Here is a 21532-nt window from a genome sequence, read left to right as displayed (position 1 = left end):
TACTGTATAGCACAGGAGAATATATTTAATAACTTATAGTAACTTATGTTTAAAAAGAATATGAAAATGAATGCAGGTATGTTCCTATTTAACTGAAGTTTTGTGCTGTAAACAAGAAAATGATGCAACAGTATAAACTGACTAGACTTCAATGAAAATATTTTTAAATAGACCAAAAACGAAAAAAAAAGGAAAAGGATATTATCAAACAAAAAGAATAATGTACTGATTCAGGCTACAATATGAATGAACTTTGAAAATTTATGCTAAAATAAGCCCGTCACAAAAGGGCAAATAGTGCCCTTTAAGGTGAACTGTATCTAAGCATTTATTGTACTACTCCTGTAAATTTTCCGGAGTTTTGAAGTCTATCAATATCAAAATAAAATGTATTATTCATTAAAAACTTAAAACCCTTCCTCACAGGAGGGCTTTAATTATTAAATGCAGAAAAGCATGTAAAACTCTTGGAACAACAATTTTCACGTCCACACACAGTCACTGCTGTCACTGCCACTCAGAGTGTGGTGCCAGCGCTGATGAGAGCTGCCTCCACTCGCTCCCCTGCAGACAGCAGTGAAGGCCTGAGCTTTGACAGGCAGGGTTTGCGTGAACCTGGGTCAGCCACAGCCACGTCCCAGACTCTGCGTTACCCAACTTTCTTATACAAACTGCAACATGTAATGTAAACACTCTAGAGGGATGTATCTTACAACACAGGGAATACAGACAATGTTTTACAGTAACTATAAATGGAGCATCTATTGTACACCTGAAACATATATTTTAAATCAGCTATGTCTTTATAAAAAATTAAAAAAATAATTTAAAAATGTTATCCCTTTAATATTCAATTTGGTTTTTAATTAACAACTAAACAGCTTAGAATATATAAAAGCATTTAAGTGTGATGTTTGTTTACATATTTATTTACTTCAGCCTCCTGCTAAAAGAGAAATTAAACAATTTTTTAAACACAGCTTAACAACCATAACAACAAAAAGGCAAAACTGAGAGTGAAGAGAAAATGGAGATTCAATACTTAAATGAAACCAGGGGGAGGTAAACTCATAAAAATGGATTCCATGAAGTCAGGGCAAGTGTTAAAGGCCGACTAGAAATTCAGCTGTAAGATTCTTGGCAGCTAAAGCAAAAAGAAAAAGATGATGGGGCAGGTGGTAGAGCGTGTGCTTAGTGTGCACAGGGTCCTGGGTTCAAGCCCCAGGGCCTCCACTAACAGATAAATATACCTAATTTCCTACCCCCCAAAAGAGCCCCAAAGAAAAGAAAAAGAGAAATTTCTTTCCAAAAAAATCCTGATATTAAATTTGGATTAAATACTTTAAAAATAAAAGGAAAATAAAAAAGATGAGTGACACTGTGAACAAAAACCCCAGCTGGGCTAACAAGCTAAGTCACAAATCTAAGTGTGATAAGTGTCGGTTTACTGATCTAAGTTTTGCTGGGCTAACTCGTAAATCTGAAGTTCAGTGTCAGTTTACTGGGCTAACAAGCTAACTCGTAAATCCAAGGTCAACAATTGTCAGTAACGTGATCTGTTCCAAATTGATAAGCTTCAGTGTACTGATTCCTTGCTTTTTGTTGTTTGAGCCTTATTGGCTAAAAGCCCCATACTTGTAATTAACCCTATAAAACCTCATGTGCACGTCTTGGATGTGCTCAGGGCTTGGGAACAGAAGCCCCTCTGAGCCCGCTGGCATAATAAATCTCAGTACTCCCACCCTCTGAGTGCTGCTTATTTCTTGGCTGGCCTGTTGTTTCCGTAACAACACAAGCGATAATGCCCGTGAGATAAATCTGCGATGGCTGCTGGCAGGTCCCCATGTCTCATGTGGGAAAATCTGAAACATATTTCTCACCACTCAGAGTCATCCTCAGCCCACCCCAAATCTCCCGCTGTTAAATGCAGGAACACACGCAGGGCCCGGCCTTTGCTCTCTCTGTGTCATCACAGTGAGACAGGATGGAAGGGGGCAGAGCAAGCCATTCAAGAAAGACCACAGCAATTAACATCAAAATGGTGAAGAATTCAACCCCCAATAGGTCTTGAGGCTCAGGATGAAGAGATTTAACTTCTAGTAGATCCTGAGCTTCATTATACACCCATTGTAATAGTAACATGGTGAATAACACGGCCCCAGGCACCATGGCAGTCACAAGGCTAGCCACAAAAGGTCAAAGGGTGGAAAATGGCCAACTCCCTGGAATCCCAGCCCCTTGCCCTAAGGCTGGTCCTTCTACTTATTAGCATATGAAACCACGAAGCCCAAGAAAAGGAGCAACACAGAGCCACATCCCAGGAACCCCTCTCTCTACCTCTTCGGAGAAGGCCCACACTATTTCTGTGGAGTGTGTGCCTACTTTTAATCTGAGCATCAAACCCCCATACTTCGTGACGTTTCTCATGCCTGTCAATGTATCTCTCTGAATAAATCTACCTTTACTCAACACTGGCTTGTTCTTGAATTCTTTACTGCATGAAGCCAAGGAACAAAATCTGGTGGGGCACATCCCAGGGGCTCAACGGAAGCCTGGGACACAGCCCTTCTCATGCCCCACATATTTTTTCTTGTATCAACAGGACTGGGATGTGAAGTGAGGTCTGAGACCCCAGCTAAGGGACAGAAGCTGCCTCCAGGTCTCCAATTGGTGGGCAGCCTCTCCCCCATCAGGGGCCATGGGGTCTGCCTGGTTCTCTGTGTTTTTTTGTTGTGCTGACTCCCCAGTCAGAGAGATTTCTCCTTAGGCCTGGCTCCACAAAACCCTTCTCTCCAAAATACAAGCACATCATGTCACAATCCTCTTGTTCAACCATGAATTGTTCAGCCAACTTTTTCCTTCCCCAGTTAAGTACCTAAATGTCCTCCCTGCCATCCCACCACTTCTTTCTTTTTGAGAACTCTGCACTCCCCACACACCATCCTGAACGCAGGTGCCTTGCTGGCTGGGACCGAGATGTTTCAGTCTCAAACATCCTGAGTCCTTTCTCTTTCCACTTTCTAACTTAAAAAGGCCTTCCTGTGTCTCCCACCGCTCTGATTCTGAACGTCAAAAAATGCTCAGGTTACATTCACTCTGTGAATACCTCCCAGGTTTTGGCTAGGTTTCCTTCCCAAGATCTTCATTAAGGAGCTGCATCAAGAAGTTTAAAGGGGCTATTCTTACATTTGAGTGGAGGAGCCTGCAAGAAATTTAAATGGCTTTGAAGAGAGAGTTAACCAGGGACAGAGAGGTCGCAGGTCCTAGTCAACAGTGTCATGAGGCAAAATGTTCTTCAAAGGCTCAGAGTGGCTTCTGAACACGGAGTCGGCAGGGAGGAGGTGACAGGCAGTGAGTGGGGTGAGAGACACAGGGTACGGTCCCCCAGCAGGGGAAGAATTGGTTATTTTCTAGTTTTCCAATTTCTTACTACCTTTTTCTCTTATTGCCACATACCATTTCCTACGAATTAAGCATATCAATGTCAGTCATTTGGGCCACTTGGGAGAAGCTGCATGATGCCATTCACAGGGCTGGGACATGACAGCCACACCAGTCTAGGTTGAAAGACCAGTGGGGGTATTTCCATGGTAATCACGGGCATGCAGCAAACTCCCCAGCTTCAATGACCTCCTCTCAAAGTTGGCGCCAATAAAACTACCAAGCAAAATGCGTGATGATTCTGGCCAACATCTGTCTGTTTATTAGTTAAGTGCCTGTGACACCTGCCACTTAATAGGGAATGAGTACGATCAACGAGGCCCTGTCTACCTGGCCACACGCGCCCTGCCTTCCTGCCTTGGTGCAGCAGCACAGCTTGTTTAGCTGAGATGAGCGCCCCCAGAGCAGCCCCGACGGGAAAGCTCCCAGCTCTGCACGGCCAGACGTGTTCCTTTCCTTCTCAGAGCTGATCACAATTTGCTGTCGTCTGTTTTTATGTTTATCCCTTTTGTAACTGCCTCTCCTCCGGAGATTTTGCTCAAGCAGCACAGGACCAGGTGTGTCTTGTGGCCTGCCGGATATTCTGGGCTGGGAAACAGCCGAGCCCACATCTGGCTCTGGTGCTGAACGGAGAGAGCAGAAGGCCCAGGAGCCCATGCTGAACCAAGGCCCCTGCACACAAAATTATGGTCTGACTTTGGGCAAATTACACAGTCTTTTTTACCCTGAGATTCCTCATCTGTCCATAAAAATAACTGCCCATGGCACACAGAGTTACAAGTATTAAAGGAAATCACCAAATTCACAAAGTAGCCAAGGGGCTACCAGTGCATCCTAAACAGACACATGCTGCCTTTAAGACTCTGACACACACCAAGCGTGGTGGTCGAACAAAGTGTACACTGCTAAGTGTCAGTGTGTTAAGTGCTTCATGTGTGCTATAATAATCTTCAGAACTTACAACAAGCCCAGGAAGTAACGAATATTATCATGCCCATTTCACAGACTCACCATCAGTTTAAGAGAGGTTACATTCAAGTCCAAGGCGCTATGGTGAGTAAATGGCGATTTCAACCTGAATATGGGCCCAGGCCTGGGCTCCATCTCTGTCCCACCCACCTGACCACTGCCTATGAATTCCACCTGTCCAATACCCAAGTTGAAGCCAGCCAGCTCTTAAATGCAATGTGTGTCACCGTTTGTCAATGTTGGTTCATTACCATAAACAGTTCTCAGAAAGCACTTCAGAAAGGAAAGTTGGACTCACATACCTTCCCACAAAGAAGAAGAATTCTGCCTTGCCTTCTCCTGTAACGTGCAGAAACCCTTCCCATTCACCACCGAATCCTTTTGTATGCTTCCTCCGTGTTCATGTTTACACATGGCTTATTAAAGTAGAAGTTACCTGCAGTAATTCCATCTCGGTTCCATTCCAAGCTTCCAGATTATCCATAATCAGGGAAATACCATAATTTTCTGTGAATGAAAACACTACAAATTGAATGAAAATATTGCAACCATGTCACTAAACAAAGAATGCTGAAAACAAGTCATCAGCGGCTGCCGCCACCCCCCAGTGAAGACAGGCCTGCAGCCATTCACAATGGTGCCCTCTGAGCAGACTCAGAATAAGAAAGGAAGATTACTGGCCCTAGATAGCTAGGTGCTTGTCTAAAGTATATATTCAGTCAGCCCAAATGTTGGCTTCCTCCCATATATTGAAAAGCATTAAATTCATGAACTTGAGATACCTGGCTTTCTTTAGATAACAAGCAATGTTTTATTGTTCTGACTACCTGGTCTTTGTTGTAAAGCTCCTATATAATCCTAGCTTCTCCCCTACTCTTGCGAGCAGTCCCTCAGAGTGTTCTGAGAGGCGGTCATCCTGGCTTGAGTCCTTCTGACAAATAAAACATAACTCTTAATATTCAGGCTGCACGTTTATTTCAATCAAGTCCCAGAATAGACACAACTCATCAATTGTGTAATGGGACACACTGGATCAGGAACCAAAAGAGTGTATTAGTCCCTAAGAACTACGGCTCCCTCTTTCTTCCTGTCATTATACAATCCCACCAGAACTCATTACTTTGCTGTCTGCTCCTCTGGCAACCAAACTCAGAGAAGAGTCAACTCAGCAGAGCGTCCTGCTGGGGAGAACCCCCGCAGCAGCACTGCAGGCTGCCTGCCCTCCCGCACGCTCTGACGACTGCTAGTGTCCTCCGTGGAAACCAGGCCAACAGAGCTGTTCCCTACAGCTACAAAGTCCCAAATATTAAATAAAACCTTTCATTTTATACTATATGTTACATATATACCCATCTCTGAAAACAGCTTTGCCAGAAGCCCAAATCTTCAACATTAATCTGCAAAGGCAAATCAGGTCCCCAAGGGAAAACAAGTCTTAAGACGATGCTAAGACCTCCAAAGTCCTCTCCACGACCATAAACCAAACTGCCTGTAGGTCTGCAGCTGCAGGAGGCTACATGTCTGCTTTTAAAGCAACCCCTTCCTGCCCTCGGGTGCTACAATGCCCTTCTACGCCCTCCCATCTCAGGGTAAGAGCACCCACTGCAGAACCTTGCAGGGCAGCACTGACAGGACTGGACAATGAGGATCAGAGCTAAACTAAGCCTTCTGATGACACGAGTTGTCACTCTGTCACTTTACAGATGAAGATATATATAGAGAGAGGTGGGGTGTTATTGTTCAAAGTCACACAGATAAAAAGTGACAAAGTCTATAACTCTGCTCCTCCCTCTGGTGTGACGCCCCAACTGGGACAACCACAGGGTTCTTTCGTGCCTGCCTGACCAGTTCTTTCCTATCACTCATGACCCACCACAGGGTCTGAAATTAGCCTACATTTGCAGCATCTTTTCCCTCCAGTTTCTCAGGAACAAGGCTGTTCGGGCCACTTTATGACTTCCAGGTCCCCGAAATCTCCGTGCTCAGGCTGCAATACACATATGCCTGTGCATCCGGCCCGCTGCTCAGAGGCTCTTCCTCCCCTGCAGGAGGACGTTTCTACTCTTCACAGGGACACCCCCTTAGGGGATCCCTCCTCTCGCCCTCAGCATGGCAGGTGTCCCAGGCCACATCGCGAGATGCCCCAATAGGACTGCATCTGCCCAGGTCTGCTAGTCAGACCAGCAGCCTCAGAGCCAGGGATTATGCCCAGGTCACACTGCAAACCTACTGCCCGCCTCACAGACCCCAGCCAGCAGGTCACCTGGAAGTCACAGCAAGTGCCCCACCCAATCCAGAAGCCTCTTCATTTCCCAGCACCACTGATGACTGGTTTCCAAACTTTGGTCAGTTCCGCACAAAACAACACCTTCTACTGTGTAGCGGGTGGTTTTTGCTTCTGCACCCCATTCTTACTGAAAACGTTAAGGGAAACCAAAAAGCCTCTTCTCAACACTTTTCTGAAGATACCCTCCCACCCACAATACACATATGCTCAAGAGATTTGGATCCACGTGATTTTGTTTCCCTTATGATAAGTGGCTCAAAACACTGCGGGATTATTTTTCCTTTGAGGGTATTAGGACTCAGTTTCTCGGCTTTAATCTGTTTTTGTCTTTGTCTTCTTTGTTCCTAGCAGTTGCCACCTCTTACTCTCTTCAGCAGCCTCCCTCCCAACTTCCAGTCTAGGAAATCAGCTGTGATGAGGGGCACGGGGGCATTCACAGAAGATGCAACAAAGGCAAAGAGAGGCTATATAATTTGCCAAAGATATCACCTTCAACCCCCAACAGAGTGTGTCATGTCCCTGTGTTTAACTCTTATTCTAAGCAAGTTAACTTTTTGTAGATTATGTTTATAAAGATGAGAAATCAAAATACATACAAGGACACACATCAACTCTAAGATATTCATTAACTCCACTATTTTGTTTCTATTTATTTTATTTGTATTAAAAAATTAAGAACCCCTGCAACCAATATAGCAAAATGTTACTGGGTTTTAAATACAGAATATAGAGGGGTTAAGTGTGTCATTACTCATCCTTATATGTATGTTCACAAGATAAAATTATTTGAAAGTCTCTCTCCCCTCTCCCTACTCACTACTGGCTCTCACCTGAGATCCCAGACCACACATCTAACAACCTTTCACTTTACCCACAGCTGAACTCATCAGTTTTCCCCCAGAAATCCCTCTGCAGCTTTCCCTCCTCAGAACACAGCAGGACCATCATTTAACTCATTAATCCACCCAGAAACCTGGGCCTTACTCCATCCTACCTTCACAGACAGCTTTAAATCTTTCTTTTTACCATCTAAACATGCCTTCAATCTGTTCGCTTTTACCCACTATCCTACCGCTCAAGTGGAAGCCACCAACACTGCCCACCTGGACTCACGAGTCTCCCAAGTGGCCCCACAGCCACTCTCCCCTACTTGAGACAAATGGGATTGTGTCACTCCCATGCTTTTTGGGCTCTTTTCAGACCCACTGTTCATAGAAGAAACTCCAATTTCTTCACCTTGTGAAGGTGTTTGCCATGAAACTGTCAGCTCATGGAGGGCAGGGCACGCCCTCTCCCCTCAACCCCACTCTCTGGCAGAGCATCAGCTTGGGAGGACCCGCTGAGCTACATCAGCCTGTATCCTAAACCTGGTCTTGGGTTCTTAGCAAACTGCTTCACTTATCCATACATATCCAAGGTAGATAAGAAAGATTTTAGATGTTGAGCTAGACTATTCATTTGGGGATTTTGCACTGGCAACCTGCAAGTATATGTTCTAATGTTTGTGTCTTGTTAAAACCACACCCAGATTAAAGGAGTATTTGTGGAATGTCTTCGGAGTAAAAGGGTTCTGTACTTTTACAGATTTTATGTTTTATAACATGAATAACCCGGACAGGGTCACAAATGGAACCGCCTCACAAGTGACAGAAGACAGGTGAGATGCATATAGCAACAGGTCACAAAGATGGTAAGAGCAAAGTTGTTTCTCCAAACCCCAAAAAAATTCCTCCAAGAACAGAAAACTCAGAATTTTGAAAGTAAAATACTATCATATAAGGAAAGAAAATAAATAATCCTCTTCATCAGGGTTTCAAGATCTGACTGCAGAGTTATTAGCAGGCTATACTGAATCCTAGCACAGAAAAATCAGATGGACTACTGGTGAGTAAGTTCCAGGAAAACGGCAGTAATTCCTCCACTTGAAAGAGAACACACACTCACTTGTTCAAGGTGATTGTAAACAACATTCTGCAGAAATTCAGAATATTCAGGCACCGCTTCTAGATGGTGATGACACGGAAGGATGGCTTGGATGCATGCTTCTAACTGAGTCACCGGCATTCTTACACTGCAGGGGGAAACGGAGGCCCTCAGCCAAGAGCAGAGATGTTCCTGTCATGTATCCCAGGTCGTGCCTCGGGGACTCAGTGTCCTGTAGCAGTCGGGCCCCAGGCGAGGACCAGCAGCGTGGCCCACCCAAGCAGGAAGGGCACTGTGCTTGAGAAAGCCCACACCAGATGGGAGCAAGAGTGGCTGGTGGGGTTTTGTGAACCTATGAATGCTCATAGAAAAACACCTGCATACATTCAAGTGATACAATTAACAGTAGCATTCTTTTTAACAAAATTTCAAATGTCAGTGGTAATTTTACCATTCCTTTTCTCTTGTCCCCTGCACTCTGAGACAGGCTTAGGTTCTCTCACACTTGCAGCTCTGATGCAATAGTTGTGAAGTTATTTTACTTTACTGCAAGTGTCTTCGCTCCACGTGTCACTGTGACTGTCGTCTCTTAACACAGTCAGATATCTTCCTGGATCTCTCCATGAGTTCCTTGCTCCTGCTTCTCAGATCCTGAGATAAAGAACAGGTGAAGGCACATGACTGGAAAAGTCAATGTGGACTTGAGCAAAGTCCTCAGTGACCCCCTAGGTGAGTGTTGACCACCCCTTAGCTTCGGTTCTCAAAGTTCTGCCCAGGGTGACATCCAGACAGGAGGGAGTCCTGGGCCCAATTAAAAGCTGTGTGGCTTGGGTGCGGGGAAAGGTGCAGGAGCTAGTTCCGTAGCCGGGACCCTCCACACCTCTGCTCCTCTCTCTCCCGAGGCCCCGCTGCCAAGCCCCCACGTTCCCTGATATTCTGTCCTTCTCTTCTACTCTACTTCAAGCCCTTTTCCTCTTCCTTTATTCCCTGATTATCTGCAGCTGGAGAGATTTTTCCATCACAAAATCTAAAAAAATTTCCTGCAGCTGAAAAAGAGGTCTCCAGAGGTCAATGCCCATATGGTGGTTCCTGAAGAGAGCCCCTGGTTAGGGGGACCCTCACCAACACTCACGGGACATCAGGTATGTTACAGGGTCGACCACCCCCAACAAGAGTTTGCTGTGACCCCAAGGCACGCACAGCATCCCTGCTCACTAAAGTGTAGTTGTAATCCGTTATTAAGAAGCAAAAATAAAAAAAATTTCTCATGTTTCTTACTAAAATTATTTATGAGTTAGAAAAAGAAATTGTAAAAGAAAAGAACAAATTTGACTCCATGTTAGATGTGTTCGTTTGGCTTTAAACCTGTACCTTGTTTTCTAGGCTCCGACTTGCTATCTCTGCACCTTTTGTAAAAAAAAGTTGCCTTTAGCCTGAAATATCCAGGACAGCCTATTCTCCGGGCTCTGATCTTTAAGGATATTAGCTCTTCTACACTTATGTACAGATGGCAAGTTGCAAAATAGATAATAACCTTTCTTTTATTTGGAGGTTTTACGGGGGCACCTTAATTTGACCCACCATGGACAGCTGCAGGAACAAAGGATTCCAAGGACAAACAATTCGTACAGCGAGAAGTTTGCAACAACCAACCACATCCCCGCCGCTTTTTAGTATAAAAGGAGACTGAATTCTGCTTTGGGGAAGAGAGTTCTACTGGATATCAATATGCCATTTTCTGGGTCTGCCAGATTTTCAAATGAAGTCACTATTCCTTACTCCAACATCTCATCTCCCCATTTATTGGCCTGTCATGCAGCAAGCAGAACGAGTTTGGACTTGGTAACAAAATGACTGCATTAGAGGTAGTATGTCTCCACTGTTTCCTCATTTCCAGTATGTCACAACCTATCAATTTTATATGCTGTTTAACAACATGACAAAGACCTATTATACGGAATTGATTCCACAGAAATAAAATTATTTCTACTCCCTCAAGACTTTTTCCTTTTCTATTTTATTTTGTTTTGCTTATTGAAAAGAAAATAAAAGTCAAATCATTTTATTTCATGTATTTTTATAGCTACATAATGTAAATACTACAAAAATATTTAAATTGCAATAAAAATTGTTAATATATTTGTATAAAGATATATAAACAATCAATGCAGATTAGGAAAGGAGTAGATATTTACTAAAAATCTACTGCACATCCAGTCTTTTACAAGCATATCCTGGAATATAAGCTCTATTATCCAGGGGTCCCCCACCCCCATTCTCACTGCCGATTCCCTTAGTAATCAACTACCAAGGCACCAGCATAGAACCATGCGATCGCTATTTTAGGTATAAATGAATGAATTAGCTCATTCAATTCTAAAACAGAAACCTTAAAATAAATACTGAACTTATTTACAGATAAACAAATTTGGACACAAAAAAGTACAGTTTCTCCCCCAAGACACAAAGATAATAATTGGTAAAGGCAAGATTTGAACTAACCTGCCTGATTATAAAGCTAAGGTGGAAATCCCCTTCGACTGTGTAGGTCCAGCAGCACAGCCCATCACCCTATCTTTGTTCAGATCTGGCTTTAGACAGCCTGAGACAGCACCCCTTCCTATGGAACTCGAGGGCAAACAATAACAATAAGGATTTTATATTCAGTAGTTTCTTAGGTCTCAATTATATAAAGTGTCAGCAGGTCAGCAGAAAACTCTGGGAAATATGAGTGGGTCCAGAGCTTTTCGCTGATAAGAAACTCAATCTATCAGGACAGAGTGACCTTCCCATGAGTGGCCTCATGAACATAAACTAAAGGCAGCTGAAATGAAAACTAGCAAGAACATGGAAGTGAAGCAGGAAGGATCCCTACTATCCCCTGCCCAGTTGCCTCTTCACCCGCGTGGACAAGATGGCAGAAGACCCAGGTTCTTGTCTAAGTTACAACATCATGGATTCTCACCCATAAAATGTTGCGACTCTATGCTGTCTTAAGTCCTTTACAACTAAAATATGATGACACCAATATCTCAGCGGAATGTCTATGTCTCCACTTTCTCTCTTCTATTAGGAGACTATATCTATGGCCACAAACAGAAATTCAATTAAAAACACCATGCACGAAGCCTGGTGAAAGTCTGTGTAAGAGACATTGTTCTCACTCTCTGTGAATGAAAACTCAGAAAAAGTGGACCTTCTCCCTCTGTAAGTGGGAGGTAGACTGATTTTGTGTGTGTGTGTGTTTGCACACACATGTGTGTGTGTAAATCATATAAAATATATTCTGGGATTTGCACAGTTTTTTTTATGATACTATCATTTCATGAGGATGAGCCAACCTTTAAAGTAATTTGAATCTATTTTTCTGAGAGGTTCTTTTGGTGGAGGATGGGAAAGGGGAAAGGAAAGGAGGAAAGAAGTAAATGAAGCAAAGCTGTAAGAATACTGCTAGGGAAAGGCAAGACATTAATTTTGTTCCTACTTGCATCACACACAAATTAGGGACTGGCTTTCCCCCATGTCTTGTCAAGCACTGAGCTGCAGAAGAACAGGCGACAGCCCATTTCTCACTGAGCTTGTGACTGTATGTGACATCTTATAGACACAAATTATTTAACCTGATCAAACACTCTAGCAGCAGGATGTAATTCTCCTAATTTGAGAGACAAGAAAACAGGAAGTGAAAGACGGTATATAGCTTGACAAAAGTCAGAGGACAAGAAAACTAAAGAGGATGAATTCAAACTCAGATCTGAATGCAGAGTCTGATATTCCCACTCCCAGGGCTGGAAAATCCTTAACACAAGGTTCCCCAGCTCCTCTGCATTGTTCCTGGCACCAAGCATTTCCCATGGCGATGGTCTCCAATTCTCAGACACAGTGCTCTGTGCAGCCAATAACCTCCATTCGACCTTGATCATCTACCTGCCACGCCTACCAGGCTTCACCATACAGGCAGGAAAACCTGGATTTCAAGTGCATACAAAGCCACCCTGGTTTAAGCTGGACTGTTTATCAGCTTTTCCAGCATAAAGGCAGCCATGAAAGTGCTCACAGTTTGTACATGAGCCACACTACCTCTCTCCATCTGTCTCCCCACCTATACTACTTAGCTATGACCATTTTGAGAATCTTGGAAACAAATTTTTAAAAACAGAAAAGAAAGGATTCTGTAACAAGTACTTAATACTTACAATTTTAAATGAGAAGTTACAAAGTGAGTATTTACAAACCGAATCTGCCTTCCTAGGTGTCAGTTTTAACAGTTAAAAAATATAATAGCAAAAATTTCTCACTTAAAAAATTAACAAAAACATCAACAATAATCTGGAATAAACTCAAAAACAATGCCCATGTTGTACATGGAGAAAGTACAGGACTGTACTGAGGGGTAAAGTAAAAGTGTGAAAGTAGAGACATCAACCTTTTGTATGGAGGAAAGCAGTTTTAAAGATGTACGTTCTCCTAAAGATAATTCAAAATTACTAAAAAATCCCATGACAACACTTATCTGTTTTTTTTAACTTGAAAAAATTATATTAGAATTCTTCAGGAATAATAAAGTCATAATACAAGCCAAGAAATTTAGGGATCGAAAAAAGAATCAAAAAATTCGCACTGTAATATATTAAATAAATTTTTACAGTATGTAAGATATAGTGCTAGAGTAAGAAAGTAAGATTGACAGAAATAAATCATGAGCTCAAAAAGAGACTCTAGTATACATAAGTATATTTTACAGGTGGGATTTCAAATTAAAAAGCAAAGTATGAATTTAATAATTGTCTTGTTACAATCAGAGAATACCTGGAAAAAACAAATTCTATTCCCGTCAAAATGACCACAAGAAAAATTACAGAAAATGATGTAAATATTAGAAAGTACTAATAAGAGCAAATACAACTCTTTGCTCATATCAATTCAGCTTCTCCTCACTGTAACAAGTACCATTATCATCTCCATCTTAGAGATTAAAAAAACCTACAGAAGAAATTTATACCATTATAAGAAAGCATTTCTAAGAATAAAACCCAAAAAGAAGACATTTACTATCTTAAGATTATTTTGGGCCACAACAATAATGAACCTACTGAACAAAATGAAAGGCAAGAAATGACAAGTAAAAGCTCTCTGATACATGTTGATGAAGACAAGGGGTTAATGTTCATAATACACATTGAGCTGTCACAAAGCAGCAAGAAGCTCCCCCACTTAAATGTTTGCAAAGGACAAAAGGGATCATTCACTTTTTAAAAGTCAGATGGCTAATGAGTGAAAAATGCTCAAAACCTCACTGGTCATCAAGTGCAAACTAAAATAATGAAAATCATTTTGCTCGTCATATTGGCAAATATGTTTAAAAGATATTATAGCTAGTGTCCATCTTTGAGACAACAAACTGTGAGCGATCTTTTGGAGGATGACATGTCAATGGATATGTAAACTCTGAAAAACGTGTGTGCACACAGGCTGAACTCCACTTTTAGGAATCGTTACATTTAGAAAAAATCAGTTCAAAAAGATGTACTCATCAGAACATTTGCACAGCACTGTTTACAATGGTGGGAAGAAATGCTGAAGTGAAATCATATCCAGCGATAGAGAATTGGTTACATAAGTTATTCTACATCTTTTCATTCCCCACAGGAGAAGGAATTTCAAGATTCACTTGAAAGCATCCTGTGATGTATGAAGTTGTCACATCCAAGGACTAAATTTCCAGAAACCTTAGCTAAAGGAATACTCATACAAGATCACAGGAATGTTTGTACAAGAAGGATGCCAGTCAAACACCCTTTCTGACAGTGGAAAATGGAGAAAACTTAAGTGTTCACCATCAAGACAATGATGCGGTAAATCACGGAGAGCTGTGGGCACTAAAGTTGCAGCGTTTCAGCGTGGTCCAAGGCCTTGTCCACAGTACTCTCCCACGAAAGGTGTCCTTACACAAGAGACCAAACCTGCACATCAGGAGACCCCTTTACTCTATCTGAAAGGACCGGGTGAGTCTGGAGTGGGAGGAGGTCTATGATATATACGTTAGTGAATAAACCGAGCTACAGAAAACATATAGTATGGCCTTATTTTTCAATAAAGCATATATACACACACATATACATAGATTTCTCATATACGTGTATGTATGTGTGTATATATATATGACAAAGGCATAAAGGTCATGAAATATATACTCCACATTGTCAGCAGCTTTTACTCTCAGGAAAAAAGGGGAAGGGAAGTAGGGGACTTTCGGTACCACCACAGTTCTCTTTTCAGAATTTCAATTAAGTATACTTGGAATTTACTTAAGTACAAAGTAAAATGGACGATGCCTCCACAAAACAGAATGCTATACTGGTCATTAAAAATCATGTCAGGGGAGATAGAATGTTGTAGAAAAATGTGTAATAAGCCGAATGGAAAATGGAGGTCTCCACACAGTAAACAGGCACACAGTGCTCGCTGGTTTTTATGACAGAGCTGATACACACTGATGAAAAGAACAGAAAATAGATGTTAAAGTGTTAATTATTATCTTTGAGTACTGGGACCAGGATAGACCCTTTTGACTCTTTTTTCAGACTTTTATATTAAATACACATTATTTTTCATCTGAAAAATGCATTTTTAGATGTCTAGTACCACACATTGGAAAAAATACATGAGTAGTTACAGAAACAAATAACTAGGAGACACCGCAGCACCGTCACACAGTGTAGAAAGGGCGATCCTGAATAACACCACGCAGTTACATAAGGACCCACAAAGTGAGAGCACCCGCTGTAACAGGACGCGGCTCCCTTCCATTTGTCAGTTGTGTCTTCAGGGCTGAGGCATTTCTGAGCACGGCCAGTGTCAGTGCTGGTGTCTGGATGGATGCCACTGGAGGTGAGGGCACCTGCAAGCCGAGAGGAAGAACAGAAGTAATCCTCTGCTTTTTCTGTCTTGTTTCTTTGTTACTTTTAAAGAGAGGCGTAAATAAGATAAACTGAATCTTCCTTACTGAAATTTCAGTAATGAAGCCATTTTTAAAGTGTTCACAACTTATATTCTGCCTATAACTGTCTTTTCAAAAAAGCCTCATATTTATTAAATGTTAATTAACTCAGTTAATTAACTACATGTTGAAACCTTTTAAAAAACATGAAATGCACTACGTGAAAGCACCACACATGCAGTGACTAGCTCAGCTGTCTTGACGGCAGTGCAGTCAGCCCCCACCATCCCGAGACCCTGAACTCCTGATGCTGGGAAGAGAGCACGCTGCTTCCTCAGATGGAGAGAAACGGTAAAAGCATTTTCTGAAATCTACAGCACTGACAAAACATAACTGCTTAATCCCAGGCTCCTTTGAGGCTGTCATTTTCCGTTTCTGGCCAACACCCGTCAATGAGCAGAACCACCCCATTCCCGAGTCATGGGACTCACGTGGGCAGCAGTTTTGGAGAAATTTCCAGTTATAGAATGTTAAGCAACTATACATAAAACTCTGAAAAAGAAAAGATGCAATAATCTGATTTTGGAAGACACTCAAAATATTCTCCTAAGTCTTAGTATTTGGAAAGGCTGGGCTTCTCCTAAGCCACTTATTTATTTCACAGCCAGTGAGCATCTCCCACAAACCCTGCTTCCCTGTGTGTGCTGGGAGCCTCAGGCACATTGATGCTGTCTATCTTATAAGTCACAAGGCAGAGGCGTGTGTCTCACGCCTGCAACTCTCACACAGGCTCAACTCCGAGCCTCAATTTGTGAACTTGGCCCCATTTTCTCACCTGTTTATTTGGTATCTGTTCTTCTGTAAGCTGCCTGAAGTGCTTCTTGGAACAAGTCAGAAAAATGAGTGGGTAGAGAAATGGACAGATGGACAGGTGAGAGATGGGCAGACAAACAGGGAGACTCCAAGAGAAGGGGAGCAAACAAAATTTCCTATGCAAAACCCTCTTCTAGTTAGGGAAGAAAACCATCACGAAGAAGTGTGAAGAGGCAGGTGGCTTAGGACTGTTTCCTGGATTCCATCAAAAGTCACACCACGTGATGAGAGGGTAGAAGTATAAATAATAAAAGAAAAAAAGCATGCATGTTTGAAAAATATATCTACATTATGTACTTTCTAAAGAATAGATTTATATCAGCAAGGCTCAATAACACAATCTTTGGGTATTTACAGAAGTGAGAATCCCATCTCCAATCCGCAAGACATCCCTTCGGAGCACTGAGGGTCTACACGGTGCGATCATAAAGCCGTAACCGCAAAAGCTGTGCTATCCTGCACTTACGAGGAACGAGCAGCTGTGCTTGGCCTGCCCACGCGCGTCGTTTACAACCCACAGCACCTCTACGGGGGAGGGATGACTAGCGAGCCCTGTCTCTGCAGGAAAGAAAAAAGTCCGGGAGAGGCTAAGCCGACCTACAAGTTCTCCATTTCACAGGACTTGTCACTCCAGAGCAGGACTCGAACTCGGCCCACGTTTGTAACCACAGTACTACCGTAATTTATGTGCTTTTTGTGTGTATAATACATTTGTTTCTGGCATGAAAGTGTATTTAATAAATGATCGGTTGTCTTGTATATTTCATTAGCTCACAATCTTTATATTTTTGAATTGTACTCTTCCCCTGGAGAAATGAACGGAAAGAGCAGTGGTCAGAATGAGGTGGGGCTTCATTCTTTATCTGTTACCTCATCTCATCCAAGTCCCCAAACAGGGAGAAGGAGCAAATGTTCTCTTCATCTTTTAAAGAGAGGGCTCCAGTGATGGTGATTTACTCAACTCCAAAACTAAGTCTGGGGGAAGGGCACATGCAGCAACGAGAGCAGTATCACCTGTAGGAAGGCGAAAAGAGCTCAGGGGATGGCTCAATGGGTCAGCCTGATTTAATTTCAATTGATAATTCAATAACACACTCTAAAAATACTAGCATGCAATGGATTTGCTCTTTCTTGACATCTAGCAAGTTTCCACAGCCGACATGTAACATTATCATGAACTAGTGAAAAGAAGAGTCCACAGACAAGGAAAATCAATGCCACAGGCTGGCTGAAACCCAGGCTGGAGGAAAGGAAGAGAAAGGGCATATTTAAGAAGAGGGGAAAGTCTGGGAAAAAGACATCATCACAAGGACTCTCAAGCATCATCCAGCAATCATATAATCATTCTTTCAAGAGAGAGTTACTTAGGTCCTATTTTGTGCGAGATTTTACAAAGGGCAAAGAGAGACCACAGCGTCCATGGTGGCAGCAAGTTGCGGGGCTATAATACAATTCTAATCTTGGTACCTTGCACAATTGTCCTCAGTATAAAGGCAAAAATTAAAGTAAAATAATACTATGTAAACCATACACATTGCTGAAATAAATTAAAGAAGACCTAAATACCTGGAAAGACAAACCACGCAAATTCCTGGATCACATGACAATATTCTTGGGATGGCAGTGCTCCCCAGAGTGAAGCACACATACAACGTGGTCTTGATCACAATCCCAGCGGGCTCCTCAGCAATAACTGACTAGCTTCTGCTAAAATTCATATGGGAATTCGAGGGTCTCAGTAACCAAAACGTACCTGAAAGAGTAGAACAAAGTGAGAGGACTTGTAATTCTCAATTTCAAACATTACAACTGTATCTACAAGTGAGATTAGAGGCCATTTTTAAGGTATTATTGTGTTTATCCTTATTTTCTAAATTCTGTACAACGAATATACCTGTTAGAATAAGAAAAATAAAAACTAAAGTATCTTTTAAAACATGCACACCGATTCATTCATTGGGGAAAATTATTTTAACTATAAAGAGGTAAACAAATATCTAGTGAAAAAGGACTACTTAAAAACAAGTCTGCATTTACAATTTTCATAAATTGAAAACTGAAAAGCACAAACACATCAAATTTCTAGGGAGACTGGTGAAACATATTAATAATTATTTTCAAAAATTCTAATTGCACAATGAAAACACAAGAAAGAGAAAATCGTGATTGACAGGAAACTGCGAACACGTGGAGAGCAAAGGCCTTGAAATCACTGTTCCTTTAACTCTGCTACTAGCTCAATAGGAGAGGAAATTCCTCACTGAGGGGACAGTGGAATCCCATGCATAGGATAGGATACACAGTACAAACTGCAGTAGTATCGGGAGTGAATATGTTAGAAGAATTCTGAAGTTACAACATTGCTGAAAAACTATAAAAACACTGACAGACAGATTAAAACACACAGTCATACATATTATATAGAAACATGAACTCTGCTCCCATGTTGCATAGAAATACAAACATATTTGTTCATTTATGGGCACTGATTACTTTATTCCAGGTAGAATATTTCAACTAAAACAAATAATCAATATTACACTCCTATTGTCAAATGTACTTGATAACTTACTCTGCTATGTAACCATATGTGTCTAAGATAGATCTAAAATTAGTGAAAAAGAGCTTTGTATGGTTTCTTGAATTCTTCTCAAAATTCCAAGCTTAATTTTAAAATAGATCTGAGCAGTATTTCTATATTATCTTTTCCCTTGTGAAATGAACAACACAGTCTGTTGTCAAAATTCTGTGCTTACAATGATTCACGAGCACCATATCCTCACAAAACTGCTGGACAGCAAGTCACTATCCAGACACTGTGACCAAATAAATGAAACAGAAGGAAGACAGTGATCCTATTCTGGAGGGCTTATAGTCTGTGTCAACACTGGGGTTTTTACTTGATTGGTTTGATTGGGTAGCAAAATAAAATCAATCAAGTACTTTCTTTGAGCATTCTATAAGTCATGACTGTTTTTAGTGTCATTAGCAGGAAAGACTTAAGCATGACTTGGTTAGGTCAACTAGCAACAATCATCACTGGAGAGTGAGTAATAAAGAAGTTAACTGATAGCAATGCTTCTGCCTACATGAGACCTAAAATAAATCTACACTGATATCCGAAAGGAAAATAAGGAGATGAGGTCCCCAATGAGAAAACAAACTAACAAGAAATCAAAAAATGAAAGTCATCTTCATTAACGATTCCAGGCAGTAGTGGAGCATGGTGGTGAAGATCACAAATGCTGGGGACAAACATGAGGGTCTGAAATCCCACAGCACTAGGTAGATGTGACACTGACATTTCAGTGAAATTTTCTGCATCTCAGTCTCCTATCCATAGACTGGGGACAACAACTGCACCCATCTCCTATAACGGTCCTAAGAATTAAGTTATTTTATATATAAAAGCTTAAATAAAATACCTCAGAGTTTAAATAATACCCCAAAAGCACAAGAAACAAAGAAAACAGAGACAAATTGCAGTTCATCAAAATTTAAAACTTTGCTTCAAAGGGCACCATCCAGAAAGTGAAACAACAACACAGAGGAGAAAATTTTTTCAAATCACTTATCTGGTAAGGAATTTGTATCTCAAAATGAAGAAAAAAAAACCCTACAACTCAACAATAAAAAGGCAACTCAATTAAAAGGTTAATAAAGTATCTGAAAAGGTATTTTTCAAGGAAAATATACAAATGTCCATAAAGCACAATGTAATGATGTTCAATAGCATTAGCTGTAAGGGAAATCAAGTCAAAACCACTAGGAGAAACCGCTTCACACTCACTACAATAGGGTATAATAAAAAAAAAAAGCGTAACAAGCACTAAAGAGGACACAGAGGAAGCGGAGCACGCAGCCCTTGCTGGTGAGGATGTAACACAGCGTGGCCACTTTGGAAAACAGCCTGGCAGGGCCTCAGAGAGTTGAACATTTCGTTTCTGACTTACCCAGCAATTCTGCTCTCTGGGCACACACGTAAGAGAACTGAAAACAAATATCCACATAAATAATACCACATGAGTGTTCACGGCGACATTACTCATCACAGCCAAAAACAGAAACAACCCAAATGCGTATCACCTGATGAATGGGTAAACAGTGGGGCCCAGCCATAGAGTGGAATGTTATTCAGCAATAGCATAGCATAGAATAGTGACTAAGGCCACAACATGAGCAAATATTGAAAACGTTACTCAGTGTGAAAGAAGTCAGTCACAATAGACGTTTCCACTTATATGAAGTGACTCCATTTACATGAAATGTCCAGCACAGGCAAATCCACAGAGAGAAAAGTGGCTCCTTGGGGCTGGGGGAGGATGGGGAAGATGGGAATGTCTGTTTATGCGTACAGGGCTTCCTGTTGGGGGGATGAAAATATTCTAAGATTGAATGGGATGCACAATTCTGGGCATAGAGTAAAAACCGATGTACATTTTAATGGGTGAATTGTATTAAAACTCTTAAGAACAAAAGGACCTTGGGCCAGTATCTTCCATAGTAAATGCAAATTGCTAACTTTTATTAGAGGAAAAAGAAACTGCTCTCAGCATGAAAGCAGGAGATCAGCAAATGTGAGTTAACCGAAATTGGACAAGAGCATTTCACTTGAAACAGTTGCTGAGTGTACACGAAATATTCAGAAATAGGAAAATCACCTTGACATCACGAGGAAGCATTCTGTTTCAAATACAGATCAAGGATTCGGCAAGCCCAGCTGCCAGAAATGACCAGAGAAGAAACCTGGTTTATAAAACTAGCACCAGAGACAACAAGGAATGGTGATGAGGAAAGCAGGCGGCAAATATCTGGAACAGTTCACTACAAATAATTTCTCCACCAAAAATTGAAAAATAAAATGAAAGTGATGAAATGCTGTGTTGACATCTCGAGAATGGGCTTCCTTCGGTGCTCGACTGTTCTGTAACCCCGATTGAGAGACTCAGGAGAATCAGCATGGCTCCTGGGGGTCCCCAAAGGACTGCCCACCAGCACGCTGACCACCATCACATCTGCCAGGTTTGAATTGCAGAGAAGAGACCAAGTTCTGAAAGGCACAGGAAATATTGACAAGGGAAGAAAACGCTGAGGTCAGT

The 21532-nt window shown here is 41.6% G+C and overlaps 1 protein-coding gene across 4 annotated transcripts in view; it reads right to left on the bottom strand.

The window, feature by feature from the left end:
- The window catches only part of LOC140686254 (trafficking protein particle complex subunit 9-like), a 71520-nt gene that overhangs the window by 8861 nt on the left and 41127 nt on the right, over positions 1–21532 (bottom strand). Inside the window, exon 3 of one of the 4 annotated variants that reach the window (XM_072939977.1) lies at positions 15388–15521. The exons of 2 other annotated variants lie outside the window; for them this stretch is intronic. In XM_072939977.1, coding sequence (XP_072796078.1) covers positions 15388–15521 — 134 coding nt within the window. Of the gene's footprint in view, positions 1–4846; positions 5162–15387; positions 15522–21532 lie in introns of those variants that run through there. One more of the 4 variants, XM_072939975.1, reaches the window with a different exon arrangement.

The sequence above is a fragment of the Vicugna pacos genome, chromosome 16 (assembly GCF_048564905.1).
Source record: "Vicugna pacos chromosome 16, VicPac4, whole genome shotgun sequence".
Classification (NCBI taxonomy): Eukaryota; Metazoa; Chordata; class Mammalia; order Artiodactyla; family Camelidae; genus Vicugna; species Vicugna pacos.
This window is presented reverse-complemented; position numbering and strand designations above follow the sequence as displayed.